This window comes from Nicotiana sylvestris, chromosome 7 (genome assembly GCF_000393655.2).
Source record: "Nicotiana sylvestris chromosome 7, ASM39365v2, whole genome shotgun sequence".
NCBI lineage: Eukaryota > Viridiplantae > Streptophyta > Magnoliopsida > Solanales > Solanaceae > Nicotiana > Nicotiana sylvestris.
In genome coordinates this window covers 2305153-2328975 of record NC_091063.1, presented here as the reverse complement: position 1 = coordinate 2328975, position 23823 = coordinate 2305153, and the positions used below count along the sequence as shown (strand labels likewise).

The following is a 23823-nucleotide window of genomic DNA, read 5'->3' as shown; positions in this document are numbered from 1 at the left end:
CATGTTTATGAATCACCTATATAAGTGTGAAGTGTAAGCCGCTTCAAGGAGAATGTTGTAAGGCCAGTTTTTTACGCACTTATGAAACCAGGCGATATTCATGGCTGAAACGAACACAACAATGAGAACCAAAGACGGTTAAGGGTTGATTGTGTGACATATGGCTGTCTAGGTATACACCAAAGTTTGACGGTTCAAAGATATCAAATCTACTGATTGATCGAGTATATCCTACATATGTTCACTACGGAAAGTTCAAAGGGAAACGTACTTATCCAGATGCGGTTAATCCTTACTTGCGAATCACACACAGTTTTTCATGCATATTTGTGTCGGATAGCCATTTCACATTCATGTGGGGGATTGTTAGGTTTTGTTATTAATAACAAAAGAGGTGTGAATGGAATATGGTGGGGAAAAAAATGGAGAGAAGTGAAATTTTGAATTAGTTCACTTTACTAATGCACTTTGTCCCTCATTGGAAGAAGGAAAGAAAATCTTTGTGTATAAATATAGAAGCTCATCTTCTAAATCTTAAAGAGTTAAGAAGAAGTGGTACCTCGCGCCGTCGTCGTCGTCGCTCAGCTCCGGATTCGGATTTGGTCAATTGATATGATTGATTGATAGTTTTTTGGACCAAATTTTTTTCCTTTTCCATTATTTAACATTTTCTTTTCTAAATATTTTTCGCGTTGGAAGATCGCGGAATCATTTTCGCACATTGTAAGATCGTGGAATTATTTCGCGACCAACAGCTGAAATGTTCGTTCAATAGCTGAATAGATACCTTATCATTGAACATGCACCTTTGCACCTGTTGGGACTCAACCTTGCTGGTTATAAATAGAGAAGTTTAGCCTCATTTTCACCACCGAAAAATTTGAAATTACTCCCCTCAAACTTCTGCATTCTGCATTGTTTTTCCAAAACCAAAAATTTAAGCATTTTGTGTGATTTGCTCCGCCATTTGAGTTCGCCGAAATTCTGTGATTTGAAGTGCCGCTATCACATAATAGTTATTTCGTTCTATCCTGGGAGGAATTAATCTGAAACCTTGAGCATTGTGAGGGGATTAAATTCCTTAAGAAAACACAAGAAACTTGTGGACTCGAAATTTTCTGCTTTCGTTTTTTAAACTAACGTTTGTTCATTTATTGATTTTGAATACCGAGTTCTAACAAAATTTACTAGAACTGATACGAAATTTACAACGAATGATACTCGGATGAAAGTTTGATAATTAAGTTTGAGGAAATTACTCTGCTTTTATTCCCCTAGGTTTATACGCTTATTTTTAGAAAGTAACGTCCTACTCCTAATAGTCAAATTAAAGTATAAAACTTAGTGAAAGAAAACCTAATTATGGCTAGCATTAGTCTAATAAGTCATCTATCAACAAAAAAAACATGAAAATGAAAGCTAAAAAAAATTGAGGGCACGTCTGGAAAGCCAAATACATGACTGCCCTGCTTGTTTGGCCAAATAATTACTTGATCATGACTAAATTAATTGTAATTGGAATAGAATAATTATACTCTTCAATTCTCAAATGTTGAGGGTCAATATTCAATAATTGCTTGTAATTACATATTGATACAACTACTTTCAAAATGTGACTTTTCAAGATAAATTTATATTACTTTTCCAAATATATATTCTTCCTTAAAACTACTCCTGTTTTGTTATGAGATTTTTTTGTGAGGATGGCTTGTTAAATAGTTTTATTATGTATAATCCCTTGTTAGTTTTGGTCGTGTCAAATCTACTCCCAATTTACCCACTACTCTTAAAATTAATTACTAGTTGACCGGTGAGTGACCAATGAGAATTTCCAAATCTACGGCTAATGTGTAGGGTGGCTATAGGTAGTTGAGGATCTTTACACAAATGGCCGGACTTATTCACTGTTTTACTTTTTTTAATCAGTATACATAGATTATATGATGATTATATACGATTACACACATGTTATATATATGAATTAAATATATAATACATCCAGCCATCTATTTTAAGTTTAAACGCTTGTGTAAGCGGCTCTTTAAGTTAAGATGAGTTTACCTCCTACAACAAAGCTTTACACCCTATTTATTATAAATAAAAATCCTTTTAAATTATTATTTTCTATAGCTGCCTTTTAGATTTTATAGAAAATGTATATTTATGGTCACTTCCTACCGTTAAACCATTAAATACACTGTCTAATATTTCTCTTTCTTATTTTTTCAGTTTATTCTCTCCCAAAACCACCGCATAGTATCTTATTTCTCTCTCCACGATCTCTCTCCTCCCTCTAGGCGACATGGAAACCTAGCAGCTGCCATAGCTGTTTTCAATATTTTTTGCTCCAAATTTCTCTCCCCAGCTCTCTCCTTTATCAACGCCATTGTCTCCCTCAATTTTCAATATTTTTTGCTCCAAATATTTGTGTAAGTGTTAAAGTTTTGGGTTTTTGACCGGTTAAAGCTTCTTCTTTTTCTCTTTAACGGTTTTTTTAAAACCATTGTTAGGTTTTCTGCAAAATACCCACTTAAAGACTTAATTTCGAAGGGCCATCTTTCGATACTATAAAAGCTTTGTTAGGTTTTCTGCAGAATACCCACTAAGGCACTCAATTTCAAAGGGTCATCTTTCGATTTGCAAATCACTCAAGCGGAACTTGTATTTGCAGGTTCATCAACAACCATTGAAGTCGAAAGGAGAACAAAAATACGCAATGACTCTAATTGTAGATGTATTTATATGTATTCGAGTTCGAATACATTATTTTTTAGTTTGTATAGTGGTTTCTCTTCATGTATTTAGATGTATTTATATGCATTCGATAAGGCATACACTAATTTTATTTTGTACAGTGATTTTTGACTGTTGTATTTAGATGAATTTATATATATATTATGTTCAAACAACAACATTTTTAAATACATTGTTAGTTCTATCATTTTGATGTTATTCATCAATTAGTTATGCATTCATTCTAACTGTATTCATCTGTATTTTCAACCTAATTGTATTCATATGTATTTAAAATAACAATACAGCGAAATACAATAAAATACTCTCAATACAAATAGAAAATCAATGAATACAACCAATGAAATATAGTCACCAAAGCAATAATACCATGTATTAGGAATAAATAAAATATTGTGAATACAAAAATAAACTTGAATACATTGAACACAACTGTTAGATATAATAGAATACAGTACTAGATTTATTATGAAATATGCAAGCAGTAAGATACTATTACAGGTTGTATCCGGCATAAATACATGATGTATTCATATACAGAAAATCGAATACAAGCACTAGGTTTATTATAAACCTCGAACAATGTCAGAAAAAAAAGAGGGACCGAAACTCTGAAGAATACTCTATTTTTTGGTGTTTAGCGTCTGAAAAATATTCTCATTAATTAGATTGATAATGTTGTGTGTTATAATGGAGTTATATGAGTTATATTAGGAGTGTATTCCATTAAATTAGCAACTTTTCATTATTAAACAACTGGAGAGACCTATTATTACGTTGTATTCGTGAATACATGGTATGAATACATGGGATACAACGACTGACAGCTGGACTGCCCTATTTTTAGCCGATGATTGCTACTGTATTCATGAATACAGTAGCTCGACTCGAATACATCAAATATATTACCATAACAACTGAAAGACAGCTAGCGAAAAGTAATTATGTATATGATATCTATAGAAATTTAATAGCCACTAAACAATAGTCATTTCTGAAAATTACTCTTAAGTTAATTCTTCATTTTTCTTTTGTGGGTCCAAACTATTTGGGCCATTCTGAAGCTGAGGCCCAAATGAAAGTTTTTGGATCAGTGACGCAGAGTGTGGACACGTTCACCAAATACCCATCACCAGAAATGAATCAACCCAACCAACATTCACAAAGAAAAAAAAAAAAAAGGCATTACATGTCTACGTGCAAAAAAATGGTGCAGATAATATCATAATCCAAGATACAAAAAATGGCTAACCGTTTTGGTATGAAATTACAGAACCGGCTGCCAAATTTGACGGGTGTTTATCCATTTTCAGCTCCCATAACAACTACCAATTCAGTTTTTTATTCTTATAAAAAGTCGAGAATTGTTGGTAAAAGGAGAGCTTTTATTCCACGTAGAGTGGTGTTAGGAATTGGGATATCAGTTTGGTCTCAGTTCATGAGCATGGCCGCCAATGTCGGTGGTAAATCTTTCATGGCTTCTGCCAGTCAGAAGAGTGCAATTGAGCAGGTAATTAAATTCTTCATCTTCCAGCTACTACCCATCTTAGTTTTTGGTTAATCTTCTCTTATTGTTATCTGTTATATTTCCCTGAAAAGTTTTAAATTTTCGGGTTCGAACGAATAGATGACTCTTAGTTAGCTTGGTTTCTTTTTCCGACTGTTGGAGTGATGGAATCTGATTATTCAGTTCATGCATACAGCTCATTCAATCTACTATATATGCAAAGTTGGGGATTACATGGGTAAATTCAGAACAATCCTTGATCTGATAGAGTTTTCAAGGATTTTCCTCCAGCATGTCCCAAGCGCATGTGCCATAGCTTGGTTGCTTCTGCCTCTTTGTCGTCACTCGATGTCACTGTCACTGTCCCAATAACTGTACTGCCACGATAGCGGTACATATTATTATTCTTCCGATTAGCCTTCATTACTACTAGTGCACCGGAGCATACTCTCATCACTCCATTTTCTGCAATGATTTTGAACCCTTTTGATTCTAGGGCTCCCACAGAGATGAGATTCTTCTTCAAATCCGGTACATATCGAACATCTGTTAATGTTCTGATCATTCCATCATGGTTCCTTAATCGTATTGAACCAATGCCATATGAGGTAAGAGGGCTGTTATCCGCTGTGTGGACGACTCCATATTCTCCTTCTTGAAATTCCACGAACCAGTCCATGTTGGGACACATATGATAGCTACAAGCCGAGTCCATCAACCATATGTCTGATGATGTTGATGACTCTGTTGTAACTAATGAGAAGTCTGAATCATCACAATCAGCTACATTTGAATCCATAATGGCCTTTCCATTGTTATGTTTGGCCTTATTCTTCAACTTCGGACAGTCTTTCTTCCAGTGCCCTTTTTCTCGACAAAAGGCACATTCATCTTTGCTGGGTCTGGATCTTGACTTGGATCTTCCCTTCTTTGTCCTCGTTTGATTTTGAGGACGACCCCTCACAAATAGTGCTTCTCCTTCTCCGCCCTTCTGTTTTTCTCGCTTTCTTTGTTCATAGCTGTACAAAGCCGAACAAACTTCTCTAAGAGAAACTTCGTCATTTCCATGGAGTAGAGTAGTTTCAAGGTGCTCGTACTCATCAGGAAGTGACGCCAACAACATCAAGGCCAAGTCACCATCATCATAAGTTGTATCCATATTTTGCAAATCTGTGACCAACTTATTGAAACTGGTGATATGTTCATTCATCGTGGTACCAGGAACATAGGTGAAGTGAAACAGTCTCTTCTTCATGTACAATTTATTTTGACTATTTTTCTTCAAAAATTTATCCTCCAGTGCTTTCCATAATTTACTTGCAGAAGTTTCCTTTGTGTATGGATATTTCTGCTCTCTAGCAAGGTAGGATCGAATGGTACCGCAAGCAACACGGTTGAGAATCTTCCAATCTTCTTCTCCAATAACATCTGGTTTCTTTTCTTCAATGGCCAGATCTAGCCCTTGTTGAAAAAGGACATCTAGAACCTCGCCTTGCCACATCCCAAAATGCCCGGACCCGTCAAAAATTTCTACCGCAAATTTCGCATTTGACACAATTCTTGTCATAAGCGAAGATGCCAATGATGACGTATTGTTGACACTTGATGTAGATTCTTCTTGTTTATTGTCTCCCATATTTGACACAAATATTATTTAATAGCTGACGACACAAATCAAGATTATTTCCTTTCTGATGTAGAAGATCAGACTAAGCTGCAACCACAGAGCATACTCAGACAGAACCTTGACTCAGTTACCAAGATAAATCTTTTCTGATGTGGAAGATCAGACTATGCTGCAACCACAGAGCATACTTAGACAGTACCTTGGCTCTGATACCAATTGTTGCGGAAGCCAAATGTATATAGTGTGAATAAGTCACAACTACTATACCAAAAATTATGACAGCCACCAAATAATAAATAAGACAATAAAGCAACAATAAAGGGAACACCAGAATTTACGAGGTTCGGCTAATTTTGCCTACTCCTCGGACACAACCAATATTTTATTTCACTCCAAAAATACAAGTGAAATAATACTAAAGAGAGAAGATACAAATGCCTTAAACAAACAGATGAGAAGGCAAATGAGAGGTGTGTTTAAATCCTAAACATTAGGCTTTCTTTTATAGGGGGAAAATCCCCCCAAAATTCAAGAGCCCACCGATGTGGGACAAATTTGCCAAACTTCAACATGTACATGATAGAAGATTATTGATCTGGCAAGTAATGAACTGAGGCCAGAATTGAATTACCTGGAATAGGCATTGGCAATTTAATTTCAGTTTCATAGTCCAGCTGAATCTTGTTATTGCTAAACCTTAAACCTATCTACTGATACACCTTTGTCAAACTTATGTCTCAACATCGAATGATTCGTTCTGATTGAGGACAGGTCTCGCTTGGTTCTAGTTTTCATGCGTTGGCTTTTATTTGTTTTTCTTGAAGGTTTTGAAGAATGTTGAATGGCCAGAACAATTTCCTTTCAGGGACGAGGATTTCCAGCGCTTTGATGAGTAAAAACTTTCGAACTTTTGCTTGCTTTTGTTTGTGTTCCAAAACTTTACTGTTTATAGCCATAGAGCTGTGGGCTGAAAAATTGATTGGACTTAATTTCTGGGTTGAGTTGATCCTCAGATCACCAGATACATTATTCTATGAAATGCCACGTTTTGTGACACATATTGACGATCAAGCTATTGCTGCACTTACCAAATATTATTCAGAGGTCTTGCCTCCTAGTAACGCTCCAGGAGTAGCAATACTTGATATGTGTAGCAGTTGGGTAAGATATCTCTTGCTTGTAATTCTCTCTTTCCCTGGACATGCTTACATGATCATCAACTAGATTTTCTTGTTATCTAGGTCAGTCATTACCCTGCTGGGTACAAGCAAGAAAGGATAGTTGGAATGGGTTTGAATGAAGAAGAGCTTAAGCGAAATCCGGTAAGAGCTAAACACTGCCTTTCAGTCTTAGCCTCATTTCTCTCATTTTCTATTATGGACCATTTGAACATAACCTGTCCTTTATGTATGATCGCTGCACTTCAATCTCGATCTTCTCTTCTTCAATTAACATGCCCTGTCATCTCCTTCCCCCCGTCCCCCCACCCACACACACACAAGAAGGGGGGGGGGGGGCGGGAGGAAGCTCCATGTCCTGTCAATTGTGGTCCACAGTAGTCAAAGATACCATTTTCCAGATGTTGCCCTTCGTGTGTGAGAGCTTTTTTTCCTGTGTCTGATCAAGATCCAGGAATGGATTAGCCATATTAGGAGATTTTTGACGGATTAAAGGCAATGCATGAACCTCTCTCACATCTGCTTTTAAAAAAAATTGAGAAAAGCTTATTTAGATGGAGAAAAAAAGAGCGATATATTCTTTACGCGAATTTATTTCGTTATGTTTCATTGTGCAATTAGAACTTGACTTGGAAGGCATTCTTGATAAAGCATCACTTTGATGAGATGACTTTGTTGCATATTTGATATCGCTGCAGGTTCTAACGGAGTATGTAGTTCAAGACTTGAACAGTAATCCTAAGCTCCCATTTGGAGACAATACCTTTGATGTTATAACCAATGTGGTATGTACATCTTACCCATTTCTCATTGATATCTGGCATTGAACAAATGCTCGTCTTTTCTGCATCCTATGTGGACATGCATACACTTGCTTAATGATGATGCTATTCATTGTACTTTAAAGTTATTCTCTTGCATCATTAGCTCCGCTGGGCATTCTACTAAATCAAATTGGATGATCCATGTCTGATTTATCATTTGGTTTTAAAGAAATGGCTCTTTGGCAGCAATTCAATGAAATGTCTTTTTAATTTAATGCTGACACAGTCTCTTCATTTATGGTTGGAATCCACAAGTTTAGTTGCTGCTTGGATCTCCTAAGGTTAAGAATAAATCTGATTACAGCTAAAATGTCAGTTGTGGTCTTATTAGTAGCCTGCTTAGGATCAGAAAATAAATTGTGCTGCGATTGACTAGAAAAGTAGTACTACGTAGTAATTTAGTCCATATTCGCTAGCAATGAGTTCTAATGTTTTTTCTCCTCTATTTGTTTCACACTGACAGAAGAAACACGAAGCATCCAGATTTTGAGATCATTGTTGGAACTTGGAAACAACTAACTTCTGATGACATATTTTTCAAATTTAAAATGGGATCACATTTGTTCTTTCTAGGAATATCCAGCTTCAAATCCATTGTACTCCGTGAGAGACAAGTTGCACTCTTGCACTCAATCACATGCATCAATTGCGCTTTATCTCTGAATAATATGTTATACAATTATCGAATAGGACCTGGTTCCTTTATCCTCAACCATACACGTCTCCACGATACTAGAATCTGTGAAAGAAAAGCAGAAATAAGAACTTTTGTCAATAAACAAGGGGAAAACTTTGTCTGAAACCAAAAACACCCATAATTTCAACACTTAAGCATAACATGGTATACAAAACTTGACCATTAGTTATCTTTTCCATTAAGAATGTGCTTGTACCTTGCGAATCCCATTCTTCCAGTGATTTGCTGGCTCTTTTTTCAATAATTTTTTTACCTTTCTTCTCCTTATATGTGGATTCTGGAAATAGGAAACCATGTTTTTTGCTGTCCCTTTATCCTGCTAGAGACAACTATCCTACTCTGATATAGAGAGCCTGTAATAAGTTATAGACAACATTTAGGATGGCTAAATATCCGGTCTTGTACATTAAATCGTAAGTTGGCATAGTTGTCAGAAAAATACCATTGCTTGCATTAATGGAGTGCTCTTCTTGCATATTGTAGTGAAAAATTTAAAAGCTAATGAACATGGATTCCCCTTGCAGGTTAGTGTTGATTACTTAACAAAGCCTCTTGATGTTTTCAAGGAAATGTCTCGTATTCTTAAACCTGGTGGGCTTGCAATTATGAGGTAAATAATGACTAGAAAGTGAATTTTTATAATCTCTGACAAATACAAATCCAAAATGTTTTTCGGCTTGGTTCCAGCTACCCATTTTCTGCTTAGATATCGAAACTTGGGCCATTGATTTCCAGTGTTTCCTTTAACTCTTATTATAAGGCCTAAAAAAAATTTTGGGCTCTGCCTATGTATCAGTTTCTCGAACCGCTGCTTCTTTACAAAGGCTATCTCGATTTGGACGTCAACTGGAGATGCTGATCATGTTATGATAGTTGGGTCTTATTTCCATTACGCTGGAGGATTTGAACCTCCACAGGTAACTTCTAGGTTCTCTGCTTAGAGCATGTGTTAAAGTTCATCATCTTCGACATATTAATCTTACAAAAAGATGATTTCTCCTCAATCCATATGATAGCAAAGATTAAACATGTTTGATTAGTTAATCTAGAATTGTCAACTCCTTGTACCACTTTCTGACAAAGGCTTCCTATTAAGCTCATCCTAGAGCTTTCTAATTCTTAGCAAAGAACACATCCCCTTTTGTTTGTAAGCATTGTAAATTTGTGATTCGTGAAAGTACTTTAGAATCTGATAAATTGTTTAGCCCATAATTGAGACATCCCCCTCCCCCAAAACATACACAAAAGAAAAGAAAAAAATGTGAAAGGAGCCACAGGCAAGAGTCATTTGAATCAAAAGAACAAAACATATAAGAGTATCGGGCAAACTTCTACTATGCTAGTTCTCTTGGTCCCTTGGATTAAGGCGTTCATATGTTACTTAATGCTCACTTGTAGTTTCTGCTATAATAATCTAGACTTTAGAAGGAAAGCCAAGAAGAGAGGAGGGATAAAGCTGCTGCTATCATAATATGGAAATTTCATTGCTGAATAACCTCATACCATCAGCTCTCACCTCTCAGTCCTACTCCTGGATAGTGTTACTATATAGCTGTGAATCCTACAACATGTCAGTTGTTGATAGGACTCTGTCTGCCTCTCCCTTGAGCATCTTTTTAGTTTTTAGGGCATGTGATACAACTTTCTCTTTTCGTTGTTTTATATTCGACGTGAATTCATCCTATGTTGAGTATCGATATATTAGCATGAAGTTATATGTCATAATGCTAAAAACTTGGCCCTGTTAATAGTTTGGTTAAAGGGTAAGACACTGAATTCCTAGGGGACATTGCTAGAAAGTAATCTGATTTGATTGTCCGTTTACAAATTGTATCTAAGTACTAGAGCTTTTCTTCCAGAAAACTCTTTAACTTCTTCGATTTTAGTTTATACGAGTCTTTGGCTTATTGGCTTTTAAGATTGAGAGCCACTTCTTGCTTGTGCTGATTATTTTTCACCTTGTCTCATTATAGGCTGTGGATATATCTCCTAACCCTGGACGTTCGGACCCCATGTATATAGTCTATTCCAGGAAGATAGCGACAGCCTGAAATTGAACTACTGGTCTAAGATGGTTCTGTTAGCTCGTGGGATTTCAGCTATGAGTTTTCGTGTCGAACTGGTAAGTATGTTATTCATTAATCACAGGAATGTATAGTCAAGAGTAGTGAAAGGTGAGATAGAATGATAGATCTGCTCCTGATCTGAGAGAATGTATTCCCTATTTTCCTTCATAAACACATTCAATAGAGGTAATTCAAAAGCCATCCAGTTTTAACTATTATAACATCATAAGCCATGTATATTTAAGTTTTAGTGGTCAGCCAGAAGACCAGGAGAGGAAAGAAAGAAGACCAACATTACACACGGCGAGGAAGGCACTAAACTATTTGTTTTTTGTTTTAAAGAATTGTGGAAGACCAACAGGAAAAATGGTGAGTCCCAATGTTGAGTTGGTTTCAAGAAATTATGGACCAAATTTAAAAACAATTATCTAGTACTTGGAGGCATTGATGTTCACACTACCTTGTCGATAATGTCGGTGATGGGTCTTTTGGTTGGCCTCATGGGAAAGAAACTATTCCAATATAAATTTCACATAATTAACCTAAGAATGATACAGTAACAATAATACAAGATAGATGCAAAGAAATTTATGTGGCACCATGTATGGCGGAAATTAGCAAGTTATCGGATACAACTTCATTCTTTTCACTCTTCAATCTGATCATTTCTACATTCATAGCTTGGAAAAGTAAAAGGTCATCTTCACCTCTCTTAATTTGTAGATAACAAATAGGTGATCTATGAGGATGTCCCACCTTATGAAAAATAATCCTGGTAATAAATAATACATGATCAATCATAGATCACTTTGGCGATCATAAATAATACATGGGTTTTCTAGATAACACAAAGGCAATCTAAATTTCACCAGGACCTCCTATTTTATAAAAAGAATGATCCCGCTTTATAAAAAATGATTATAGTAATAACTAATAAGCGATACAATCGAAGATCACTTGGGTGATTACAAATAATACATGAACGATTTTTAGATAACACATAGGCGATCTGTAGTTTCACTAGTATCTCTCATTTTACAAAAAAAAAAAAAAAGAATCCTGATAATAACTAATAAGTGATCAACCGAAAATAACTTAGGCGATCTCCTGGTCCACAAAGCACTTAATTGAGATAAAATGGTACAAAGAATATGTGCAAGTAGAAACACATAAACTAACGCCTAAATGCAAAACAAGCAGCATAACTACAACTAAATGGTTTTGGAGTTTAAAACAAAGAAGAAGAAAAATCAAGCCCAACCCTGTTTGTAACGTCGGAAAAGTTGTTCAGTTTGGGCGTTTCTGAAAGCACAGCAGGCAATGAGATATACCCAAATGAGAACCACAACAGTTATGATGAGAATGACATTAACTTTCCTCCATTCTTTTCTGATATTTCCCAACAAACCAGCTTTGCACGCATCACAGTTGTAGCACAGTTGGTTTGGGTCATTGTTCCAGATGGAGCAATCTGGTTCTGCTATTGTGTTTGTTGGGTTATTCCACACCGTTGGGTTCATATACTGGTATCCACATATTGTTGGAGGTTTACAACATCCTGACTGCACAATTTAGCGAGAACAAAAAGCTAGTGTTAAATCATGACTTATGCACACTACACACGATCGACATTTATCGTGCTACCTACTTGACATACTTGAAAAGAAAAACGAGTTCAGATCGCCTTTAGATAGGCCTCAAATTCCTATAGTGTCTTGTTGAGCCAAAACTTGTCAAATCTTAAACCCACTTAAATCTCTCCACTCTCCAGTATGCACTGAAAAAATAAGCTACAGAATTGCCAGGTCCTAAATAAGATTCAAACTATCTTTTGTCCAAATAAGATTGCATCGACATAAATAGTATAGACCCTAGAATTCATGGCAATTGGCACTGAGTACATGTTCTGACATTCTCAGATAGAATAATCTACTAGAAATCTAGGAGTCCTCATCAATCTACAACCTGGTAAATTCGACAAGTGGGCCGAAGTCACGAATCATATTAGCTTGTCTTAATATGCACAATAATGCAGTTTTTGAATCTATTCGTTGACAAAACAACTAAATATGTCTTTCAAAATTATGGACTGATCCTTTCATTCACCAACAAGCTCTCATGGTAGGTCCCATCCCACCATAACTCTTTAATTATGAATATTGCAAACACCCCTGTTTCATTTTTAATTAGATTAATTAATAAATATGCTCAGGTAATAGCGCAGAAACTTAAGTCAAACCTCCATTAATTTGTCAGAAATGAATTCATCATAGTACATTTTAGTTCATGCCTTGCCCTTTATCTTTTGTTTTCCCAAGCTCTCTACAACCACCAATTACTTCTGTTTTATCTTCACTTTATTCATGCTCTGTTAACAAAATACAAAAGTAATGATCTTCAGCCCCCCCCCCTTGGAGGGTAATCTAATTGAAATATATCAACACAATAATCAGCAAAATTCTTACTTTTACTAATTATTTCTAGTCGTCTTTCGAAAACAGCCTCTCTACATACACATTAACCCCAGATCCCACTTGTGTTATTTTACCGGGTCGTGTTGTTACTAATTATTTCTAATTTTTTTGGTGTGTAAAATGATTGTTTTAACCTTCTTTCAATTACCTGGACATGCTAAAAATCCGTTCTAAGAGGAAAAGGGATGACTTGATGAGTCGAACTTTGCAATAATAAGATTGAGGTAATTAAGCTATCTCCTAATGAGCTACCAATTAATTCTCAAAAAAAAAATTCTAACTTGAAAAGCAGAGGAACGAAAATCTTACTCTGTTCTAGGGCTAAATTAAGAAACGAAGAATAAAGGAAGAGGTGATAGTTTACCTGGATGGGGGAGAGATGAGCAGCGAAGAACTGATCAGCAGTAATAAACTCATTATTAAGCTTAGGACAAACATTAGAATCTGCCAAACAAGCCCTTATCTTCCCCCAATTATCGGAACTTGTAATATGATTCCTGAGCCAGGAAGAGAAACCAGCAAGCCTGTACTCACTGTAACCTCTACCGGGCACCGAATACGCGCCGCTGGGGCGCGTAACCACAAAAGCAAGAACTAAGAGGACAAGGAGAAGGATGATAAGAATGGCCATACACACCAAGTAGACACCCAAAAGACCCTCTTTTTTCCAGTAAGCACCGACGAAACCAGCTAAAGAAACCAACATAACGGCGAGACCCATGAAAACAACGGGCCAACGGAGCCAGTGAATGCACTCGTTGTCCGGCTTAGAAGCAAGCCACGTGCCGGCGGCGATTATAGGAATGGAACACATGAATGCCACAAAGTTCAAGAAAGCTGTAATATTGTTGCTCAGAGACATGGCTGGCGTCGAGATATTTTAGTTTTCCTCTTCTGGTGAATTGGTTGGGGAGAGTGAAAACAAGTGTTTCCAATTCTTGTTTTTGTAATTTGGAGACTATTTTGGTTTAGTACTTTCGAAGGAGTTCGTTAATTAAAGAGGGGAAAGTACAGTAGTAAGAAGTGTGTGACAGTTCTGGAAGGAAAACGCGGCGGAGGCCACGCGTACTTTCTATAAGTAGCAGTGAACAGAGAGCAGCGAGGCACACTGATAAATTCACAAAAGTGGGAAATTTAATTTAAGCCCCATATAATATCATAATTACAAAAATGAACATATTGTGCTCTTTCTATATCAACAATTGTCATACGCAAGATTTTATACATATTTGTACCTAGTGGGCTCCCACGATACTTTAATATTAATATTGTCCATTTTATATTAAGTCTACACAATTTTTCCTAAAAGGTCATACACCATTAAGGAATTGTTTGGTTGGAAATAGGTTATCACAAAAATAATTATTCCGGGATTAGTTATTCTATCCTTTCATATGGATAAAACAATATTACAATTCCGGAATAACTAATTTTGGGATTAATTATACCGTCACTTTATCCCAACCAAATATGGTATGAACTCATTTCAAATTTAATCTCCGGATTAATTTTCCTTTATCCCTCATATCAAACGAGTCCTAAGAGATCCATACATTTTATATGTAGGCTTCAACCTTCTCAACTACTAATGTAAACTTTGTTCGCACACCCAATAATCTCTCATTCGAACTAAGTTTCACGTGACTCATTACCATGATTTATGAGTTAATTTTTGAGATTCACCATGTGACACTCATATCATCGAAGTATTTATGGTAACTGAAGCCCGCAATTAGCTTGTTCTTGTGTGCGCATCTTCAAGCTCGTAAGGGTAAGCAAACCATTCCCTGCACCTTTATTTTGCTATCGTCATGCTCGTCCCGCTAAACATGGGCTCTGATACCAGTTGTTGGGCTCAACCAACCCAAATATACTCTTAACATAGTCTGATATTGTCCGTGTTGGTTGGCCCAATCCGCATGGTTTTCTTCAAAAGGCTTCACACCGTTAAGAAATCATACACCTTATATGTTAGCTCCCAATCTTTTCAGCTATTAATATTGGATGTTGTTAACACGTCCAACAATACCGATATATTCTCATAATTTAATTAGTATGAGTATTTAAATTTAAGATTATGAGATTTTAATAACTTTAGTCTTACTTCAAACTATTAATGTATACTTTATACTACAACAACAACAACATATCCAGTATTATTTCACACTGTGGAATTTAGGGAGGATAGTGTGTACGCAGATCTTATCCTTACCTTGTGAAGATAGAGATGTTGTTTCCAATAAACCCTCGGTTCAGGAATGTATACTTTACACTATTTATGCGATTTTAATATCAGCCTATTAGATAACACCACTTCTAAAGTCTCAAAATTTCAAGTTATCAGCCGTTTAATTTAAACTTTACTGTCATAATTTTTGTTAAATTAATTTTCGACTCTTTTAATAATATACTACATGATGCACAAATCAAACTATTATCTTAAATTCCGTAATATAAGACACAATCAAGTATTCAAATAAAGCACGCGGAGTTAAATACGTAGCCAATGAAGAATATTAGTATTATTTAGTCGATCATATTGTAAATTTTAATTCTTTCTATTAGTACAAGTCAGATGAGGATTGTGAGTTGTGACAACATGCCTAATGTGTTTTCACTTTCCTTCATTTAGGGTTTTATGTTCGGTTTGAAGTCATCATCTACTCTTTAAAGTTTCCAAGAAATAATTTCATTTTACATTTCTATTCAAATTGCTTTACTTCTATATTTGGTGATGAGAGTTTAGGAGGTTGTTGAGAAGCATGGAGACGCGGTTGTTATACTTGACCTGATCTGAAATATCTCTCTCTCTATATATATATATATGGCAAAATACATAAGTTACCCCTGAACTATGGACCAAATCCCTGTTACACACTTTTTGTGGATGAAAATTATTTTACACATTCAACCTTTCCAGATTGTGCCTAAGACACACCTCTTTGTCAAAGTGGTAGGTGCGTGTTTTACAAACAAAATAAGGCGTCTGAACTGTAAAAACTGTACATCTGATGTTTTATTTAAAGAGTCCAAATTTAATAAAACTTATCCAAGGGTTAAATGAATTTTCTTTTTGTCCTTTTCCAATATCTTCCTTTTTTTATTTTTCTAAAATAATTTGGTTCAAATTGGAGATAATATAGATGTTTACTGTCCATTTTATCCACTTTCAATTAAGAAATCTGTTAAAATTATAATAGATCGAGTAAAAATATTTGAAAAAATCGATTCAGGAAGAAATTTTTAACAGTGTAGAAGAATTTGTAATGAAATCTTCAAGTGAGATTAGAAGAACAATGTAGAAGAATCTTCTCTTCTTTTTTTCCTTTTCAATGGGGGCAGCCATGGAGAAAACCCACTTGTTATATCTGAAAAATTTTCAACAAAAAAAAAATGCATCAGAAGGTAGGAGCAGTTGTTTAGGGTTTCTATTCTTTTGTTTGAATTGTAAGGTGGAGGTCTAGGTTCTTTGGTGGTCGGCGACAATGGAGATAACGAGAAGGCTGTAGAATGTGAGTAATGGTGGTGGGACAGTGAAAACTAGGTTATGTTTCTCATCTATCTATAATTTTTTCTTGAATATGTGTATGCTAATGGATGAAAGATGAAAGAGAAATGTTGATGAAGGAGGAGATATGAGCTGAAAAGCTCTAATTGAAGGCACGATGAAGCCTAAAGGAGATGAGTTCCTTTCCATTTTTCCTTTTTTTTTTAAAAACAAATTGGGTGGGGTTTGTTTTTCTTTTTCTTTTTCATTTTTTTCAAGTCAATGACACGTGTCGTTAGTATGACTGGTGCGTAATATTACAAATGTTTTTTTAAAAAACTGGTCAAGAAAAAGGTGGTGTGTCTTAGGGACACTCTGGAAAGGTTGAGAATGTAAGGTAATTTTCGTCCGCAAAAAGTGTGTAACAGGGATTTGGTTCATAACTCATGGGGTAACCTATGTATTTTGCCTTATATATATATATATATATAAAGTTGGGAATGAAAAATGTGATGTGACATCTTTCAGTGTGTAAGGATTCTATTTATCTTTATTCTCCTTTTTTTTAACTTTTTATTTCATTTTTTTCCTTTTAACTCTTATTTTAAAAAGTTCACACCCTATAACTTACACCTCTTTATGGAGTGTTATGACTGAAGAAGTAACGGTACAATGATAAATCATAAATTTAAAAAAAAGGAATGCAATAGTTGCAATAGATGGAACGTTACCATCATGGAAATAGTGATAGTAATTAAAACTTGGAACTAATCCTTCTCTCCATCCCATTTTCCAATAGGGGACTTTCTTCGTAAATAGCACAAAGAACAAACCTAACTGAGAAGAATTCGTGTATATATATATATATATATATATATATATATATATATATATATATATATATATAAAATTGAAAGTTGTGTTGGATTTTTGTCTGCAATGTATGTATGTATTCCTATACTATTTTTAATTAATTGAATATTATAAAATTTTAAACATGTTGTTTTGTTTATATTTTAGTTTTTAAGTTTATAAAATACTAGCAGATTAAAGATGAGGCTTACAGGGATTTTTTTTGTTCTTACATATATTAACTTAAGGAATTTGGCTAATAGATTATGCATTGCAATTGCTTTGTTTGTGATCTTACATAACATATATATATATGCAGATTCGTATATTTCTTTACCTACTAACAATTGACTAAGGATTTACTTTTCCGGGTTTACTGCTACTTAACTCATGCTTTACCAAATACTATTTTATATGTGGGTAAACAACTTCAAATATGAAAATTTCTTTATTACCTCAGATATAATTTGACTTTTTATTTCTGTTCTGGAGGGGAATTCTTTCTTCTCTGTATTTTATTTTTGCTTAACATAATATCATAAAATACAAATATATAGAGAAAATTATATATAAAGAGAGAGAAAACTAAAAGTTGTGTTAGATTTTTGTCCGCAATAGAGATTTTCTTGGTTGTTGAGAACTTCTTGGTTGTTGATAGGAATTAATGATGACAAAACCAAAAAAAAAAAGGAATAATAAATTGTGTTACGACGAAGAATATACAAAGATGAAACTGATTATAGAGCACTGCTTTCACTATCATTCATTGTATGCTCTTGAGAATAAATTTTGTTGAAACTCACTTTTGGTATTACATAAACTTTAATATTACTCCTAGAGATAAAACACTAGAATAAGAATTATATTTCAGTGGTCAGTCTCAAGGATGACTTTAAAAGTTTCACTGCATGAGTTATCTCAAGACCATGAGTTTACAAATTATTATTTTTTTTTAATCTTTTTTAGGCTACTTCTTTGGTTAGTAAAGATTGATTTCGTACGATAATAATTCTAACAATTACTATTTATGCATATTTTTATTCTCTTTGATGATCGCGCGAAGCACGGATATATTTACTAGTGGACTATATAAATGATGTATTTGTAAGTGAGTTATGTTATGTATATTTAAGTTTAAATCACGTCAAATCAAATATAAATTTTTGAACGAAAGGAATTGCAGCAATAAAATAAAATCTCTTAATTTATGTAAAAATTCACTGGCAAAAATTATAGCGTAGTGGAACTTTATGGGAGAAACCAAAAGGTGTCTGCCTCTAATATTGATTACCCCAAAAATGGACGGTAGATAGATGGAGGAGTATAGTATATAATTTTTGCCATAAATAATTTGTTATTGTTGCAAACATTGAAATTCAGTACTGCAAATAATGATTTGATTACTCCTATTGTTATTTGCAACATCAAACCATTATTTACAAATGCTAAATTTTAATATTTGAAGTATCGTGTCACGACCCAAAATGACAGGCCGCGACGGGCAGCAAATGCCTTACTCAACCGAGTACCAACGTAACGTATGTTTCTTATCATACTATCATGTGTAAATGAGCTAGAAAGACCGTCATAAGATAACCAGAATAAAACATAAAGAATACTCGACATAGAACGACCCGACATGATATATAAACTCATACATGTGACATACGAGCCTATAAGACCGAAATGATAATTTGTACACTCAAAATATAGGCCGACAAGGCCATACAAGTATTTATATGCATGACATCTGTCTACAAGCCTCTAAGAGTACATAAACGTCATAAAAGTCAGGACAGGGTCTCGCCATACCAATCAATATGTGTCCAAAGCATACTGACCAAATAGGCAACTCCGGAGCAAGGGGAGTACACCAACACCTTCGGCTGAGTTGATAGCCTACTAGGAGGACAGTCAACATGTCTATAGGGACCTGTGGGCATGAAACGCAGCATCCCCATACAAAGGGGACTTCAATACGAATAAAGTACCGAGTATGTAAGGCATGAAAAGTAGTATATAAAAGACATGAAAGAAACCTGGAGTAAAGGACTAAACTTATAAGTCTGAATAGCTCAATGAATCATGAAACATTTATAGTGTTATGTATATGTGTATAAATGTCATATCATGCATAGATATATGCGTACATAACATCATCAAGCCGCGGATGGTATTCTATCATACCATCTCAGCCTCAGTGGGTGAAATCATCAACGTATTCCAGCTGATCAGGTGGTGGTGCGTATATAACACCGTAACATTTCTCCATACCCCATATACATATTATATATGTGCATATAACGTCATCTAGTCATTTTTCAATGTACATGTATAAATGAGTGCAATGTATAATGAAGTAAGTCAATAAGATCTCTTGGAATGTCATAAGATCAATATGCCTTCAGTTAATACCACGAAATAAACTTTATCAAGTTACGTATTTTTTGAGACTTATGAACAGACGATATAATAATAGAACACATGGGGAATCAAGAACATAGGCACCCCTAGTACTTCTAAAAATAGAGTCATTTGTGAAAGTTACGTGTTTGCTCGTTTCGTTTGTATCATATGGATCATGCCAAAAGGAAAGAATGGATAACCTTAACATACCTTATTACAGTCTGCCCAATGACCATCTTGAACTCGTCTCGTCTCACTTTAATCTATAACAACGATAATAATACTATCATTAAGCTGCGAATTATGCACTATCGTACTCTCCCATATTTTGCTTGCTTTCCTCAAGTTCATAAAAACAACAAGAACACATAAAACCTCCAACTATATACTTTCAGCACCACAACACACCCAACATCCCAACAACACCAATCAATCTACATAACAACAAGTACGTCACACACGAAACCACTATTTAACACGACGAGCGACAAACTTGGATTGGAACCAAACCCCAACTATTTTTTCAATCTCCATTGTACTTACAACACCATCAATAGGTCCAGCATATAAAAATATATATTGACATGACATTCCAACCTTATATCCATCATAAGAGTAACATCAAACAGACTACAAGATAAAACAATGACATGAACAACTTCTAGGTATTGCGTGCTCATTTCTTCTCCTAATTACAACATCATAAACATACTCAACATATTGACAACCATAAAAACAACAACAAAAATATAACCAAGCTATTACCCACGATTTCCATCCATATGAAGTCATATATACAACTCCAAAATAGTCGAATAAAAGACAACAACTTCTTATATTATTTCAAATGCTATCTTATAGTTCTTCATCCAAATAACTTAACCAACACATAGATAAGCTTAAGAACTAGTAATAAAGTGTTATAATTACCTTAAATAATCATAAAAAACTCCAACCAAAGCTTCCCTTAGCTTACAAGCATCTTTAATGACATCACAACACCATGGAGACTCTCTTCTTCACTTAGGCTAACTTTTGAGGTTAGGTTTAGGTAAAACCACCTTGGATTCGACTTGGAAACTTGGAGAACTATTAGAGAGGTGTTGAGAGAATTTGAGAACTATCCTTGGTCGAAAATGGCCAAAAATGAAACGTCCAACCTCTTCAAAATGTTCAAAGGTCGTTCACCGCCTAAGTGGGTCGCATTAGAAGCTGCTTGCACGGTCCCGCAAAAATGTGATTATATCTCTACTCCAATGTTGTATCGACCAACGGTTTAATGCGTTAGAAACTAAACTCATAGATCTTCAATTTTGTAGGTGGATTATCCCATAATTTCAAATATATTGGGAGAAAAGCTCAGCTACATTTGACCTAATTTTCAGTACATTTATGCATGTAACTTGTGATGACCTTTGCCAACTTTTGTTCCAAAACTCGCTTGAATTCAAAATATAACACACGGATATCATAAGACTAAAATAACTCATAACATAATATACTTATGATATTAAGCACCCAATCTCACCCCAAAAGTACATGTTATAATATTCCCATCTTGTCGACTTTCGACGAAACTTATTTTCTTCAATTTGTTTAGCGTCTAGGCCTTCCAACCCTCTTGGTACTTTTTATCCATGATCTTAAAGATTTGTAACCTCCAAGGTACATAATTAACTTACTTTATGTACTTTCAAATACGATCTCATTTCTGAGCTTGCATCAATTGACTTACGACGTACTCTCACGTACGAAAATATGGGGTGTAACATCATTCCCCCTTGGAATATTCATCCTCGAATGTTTACTGATGCACTTATCAGTCTCATAAACTATAGCTCTTACGAATACTTTAATATTGTCCTTGCCATCTAGGCAACTATTCTGTGAATAAATCTAAAGGTAAGGGCATTTCCCCATTTAGGACTCTTTCTCACATCACGACCTGTGGTCAAAATTCTTCCAATCTCGTAGTTGTTCCTACCTTATTTCATGCATCGTGTATGACATTGTCCTTGTATGTGCACCTATGTGACTCTTCTCTCCTTTTTCCTCTAGTTTTTAGCCAATCTCTAGGCCACACTTTGTGAACATATACAAAACTATAACAAGTTGTCCATCTAGGCATCGATAGGTGTACTGAAGTTATTTGCTCGGTTCTTTATCAAACTTACGACCATTGCTATATATTGTTTCATAGCCTCGGTTATTTATGCTTATGGATTTTCTATAACTATGTATACGGTGAAAATCAGTGGTCCGATTTTATGATTATTAAGGTGCCTCGTAAAGACCGCCCCCAGAAGGCTCGAAGCTCAGCTCGGTGTTTTGACCCCGAGGCTTCTCAATGATCGACCTCGAGGCAGTGCAAACCATCAGCTACAGTGGATCGATGTGAAGTTTCCAAGGCACGTGACTAGAGCTGACAAAGTCTATCAGGCTAGTTCAGACCCGTATCATGGTATTAAATGGTTGTATCAGCCCCATATCTTTGTAATAAATGCATTTGTACTATGATGGGATTCCCCCTCATATAAAGGGGACACTTGTCATTTGTAAGGATCATTTGATACACAATATTGAATAGACAAGAATATTCTCTCTGCTCTCTAACTTAACATATTCTCTTGATTTCACTATTTACATTTATTGCTTACATTTATTGTGTTCTATTTATTGCTCTTCATTTATTACTCATTATTGGTCATAAAGAGCCGCCATCAAATCTATAATAACTGTTAATCCTCCATCGACTAACCTTAACCGGGCATCCGACTCAACCTCGAGGCCCCATATACGCAAGCTCGAGGCCCCGATTTCCAGCCATTCTATTTGATTATTACACCGTCTACAAACTATTATCTTGTTTTCTAATCTTACACTCAGCATCTATTGCCTAACAACTAGAATAAAAACAGATAACGTATTTTTAGAACCACAAAATTAAATCTAATTGCTATTACCATTTTCAAGATAAACAGTTTGGCGCCCACCGTGGGGTTAAAAATAATAATGATTGTTTTCTTGCTGGTTTACTACATAACGCAAGTTATCTTTCACACTTTTTCTTATCCAAGATCTTTGATTTCAGGTCAAAATATCTAACTCAGCAAACGCACATAAAAATAATGGTCTTGAGGACCATGGAGAAAATGGTGTAGTTGTTCCAGGTGTTGGTGTACCACCACGAAACCCTGAGGATGCACCAGAACCAATTCCCGCGGATGTGGTCTCATGTGATGCTCAACACGTCGATATAAGCTCCCACACTAATAGGAGCTTACGATAAGGAGACCAACAAGAAGCTCAGAAAACCTCAGCTCGGGAGGAACAAGAGGCCAACCTTCACGTTATTTTTAAAATGTTACAGGCACAACAGCTGTGATTGCTCAACTGCAAAGCCATCAAAAATCCCCTAGTATAGTAGCACCGGAAATGGCTCCCCAAGCCGAGCAGGTACTAGAAAGATCAAGCAACAACGGGTTGGCAGCCGACCCTGCCATCATAAAGATGCTTGAGGATCTCACAAAGAGGATCGAGTTGGGCGAGAAGAAGATAGAAGCCAACGACAAGAAGGTAGAGGCCTACAATTCTAGGCTCGATCAAATTCTGGGCGCACCCCCGATCCTAAAAGGTGTAGATTCGAAGAAGTTCGTAAAAAAACCGTTCCCACAGGAAACGGCCCCAAAACCCATTCCAAAGAAGTTCATAATGTCCGACCTTCCGAAGTACAACGGAACCTTGGACCCCAACAAGAACATATCATTGCTTACACTTGTGCAGTAAAGGGCAACGACCTAAAGGACGACAAGATCGAATCCATCCTACTAAAAAAGTTTGGAGAGATGCTTTCAAAAAGGGTGATGATGTGGTATCACAACCTAGCCCCAAACTCGATATATTTGTTTGCCATGCTGACAGATTCCTTCATAAAGGCACATGCCGGTGCCA

The 23823-nt window shown here is 35.5% G+C and overlaps 2 protein-coding genes across 2 annotated transcripts; one reads left to right on the top strand and one right to left on the bottom strand.

Moving 5' to 3' along the window:
• The first annotated feature begins 3936 nt into the window (after positions 1-3936).
• On the top strand, positions 3937-11107 carry LOC104233762 (uncharacterized). The gene is made up of 8 exons (XM_009787204.2): positions 3937-4264; positions 6713-6780; positions 6902-7049; positions 7130-7210; positions 7765-7851; positions 9112-9197; positions 9384-9504; positions 10561-11107. The coding sequence occupies exons 1-8, from the start codon at positions 3998-4000 to the stop codon at positions 10636-10638; spliced, it is 936 nt and encodes a 311-aa protein (XP_009785506.1). The 5' UTR covers positions 3937-3997; the 3' UTR covers positions 10639-11107.
• Positions 11108-11557: 450 nt separating this feature from the next.
• On the bottom strand, positions 11558-14178 carry LOC104233763 (tetraspanin-2). The gene is made up of 2 exons (XM_009787205.2): positions 13492-14178; positions 11558-12215 (listed from the first exon to the last, which is right to left on the bottom strand). Exons 1-2 carry the CDS (start codon positions 13987-13989, stop codon positions 11904-11906), a joined length of 810 nt encoding a protein of 269 aa, XP_009785507.1. The 5' UTR covers positions 13990-14178; the 3' UTR covers positions 11558-11903.
• Between the last annotated feature and the right edge of the window lie 9645 nt (positions 14179-23823).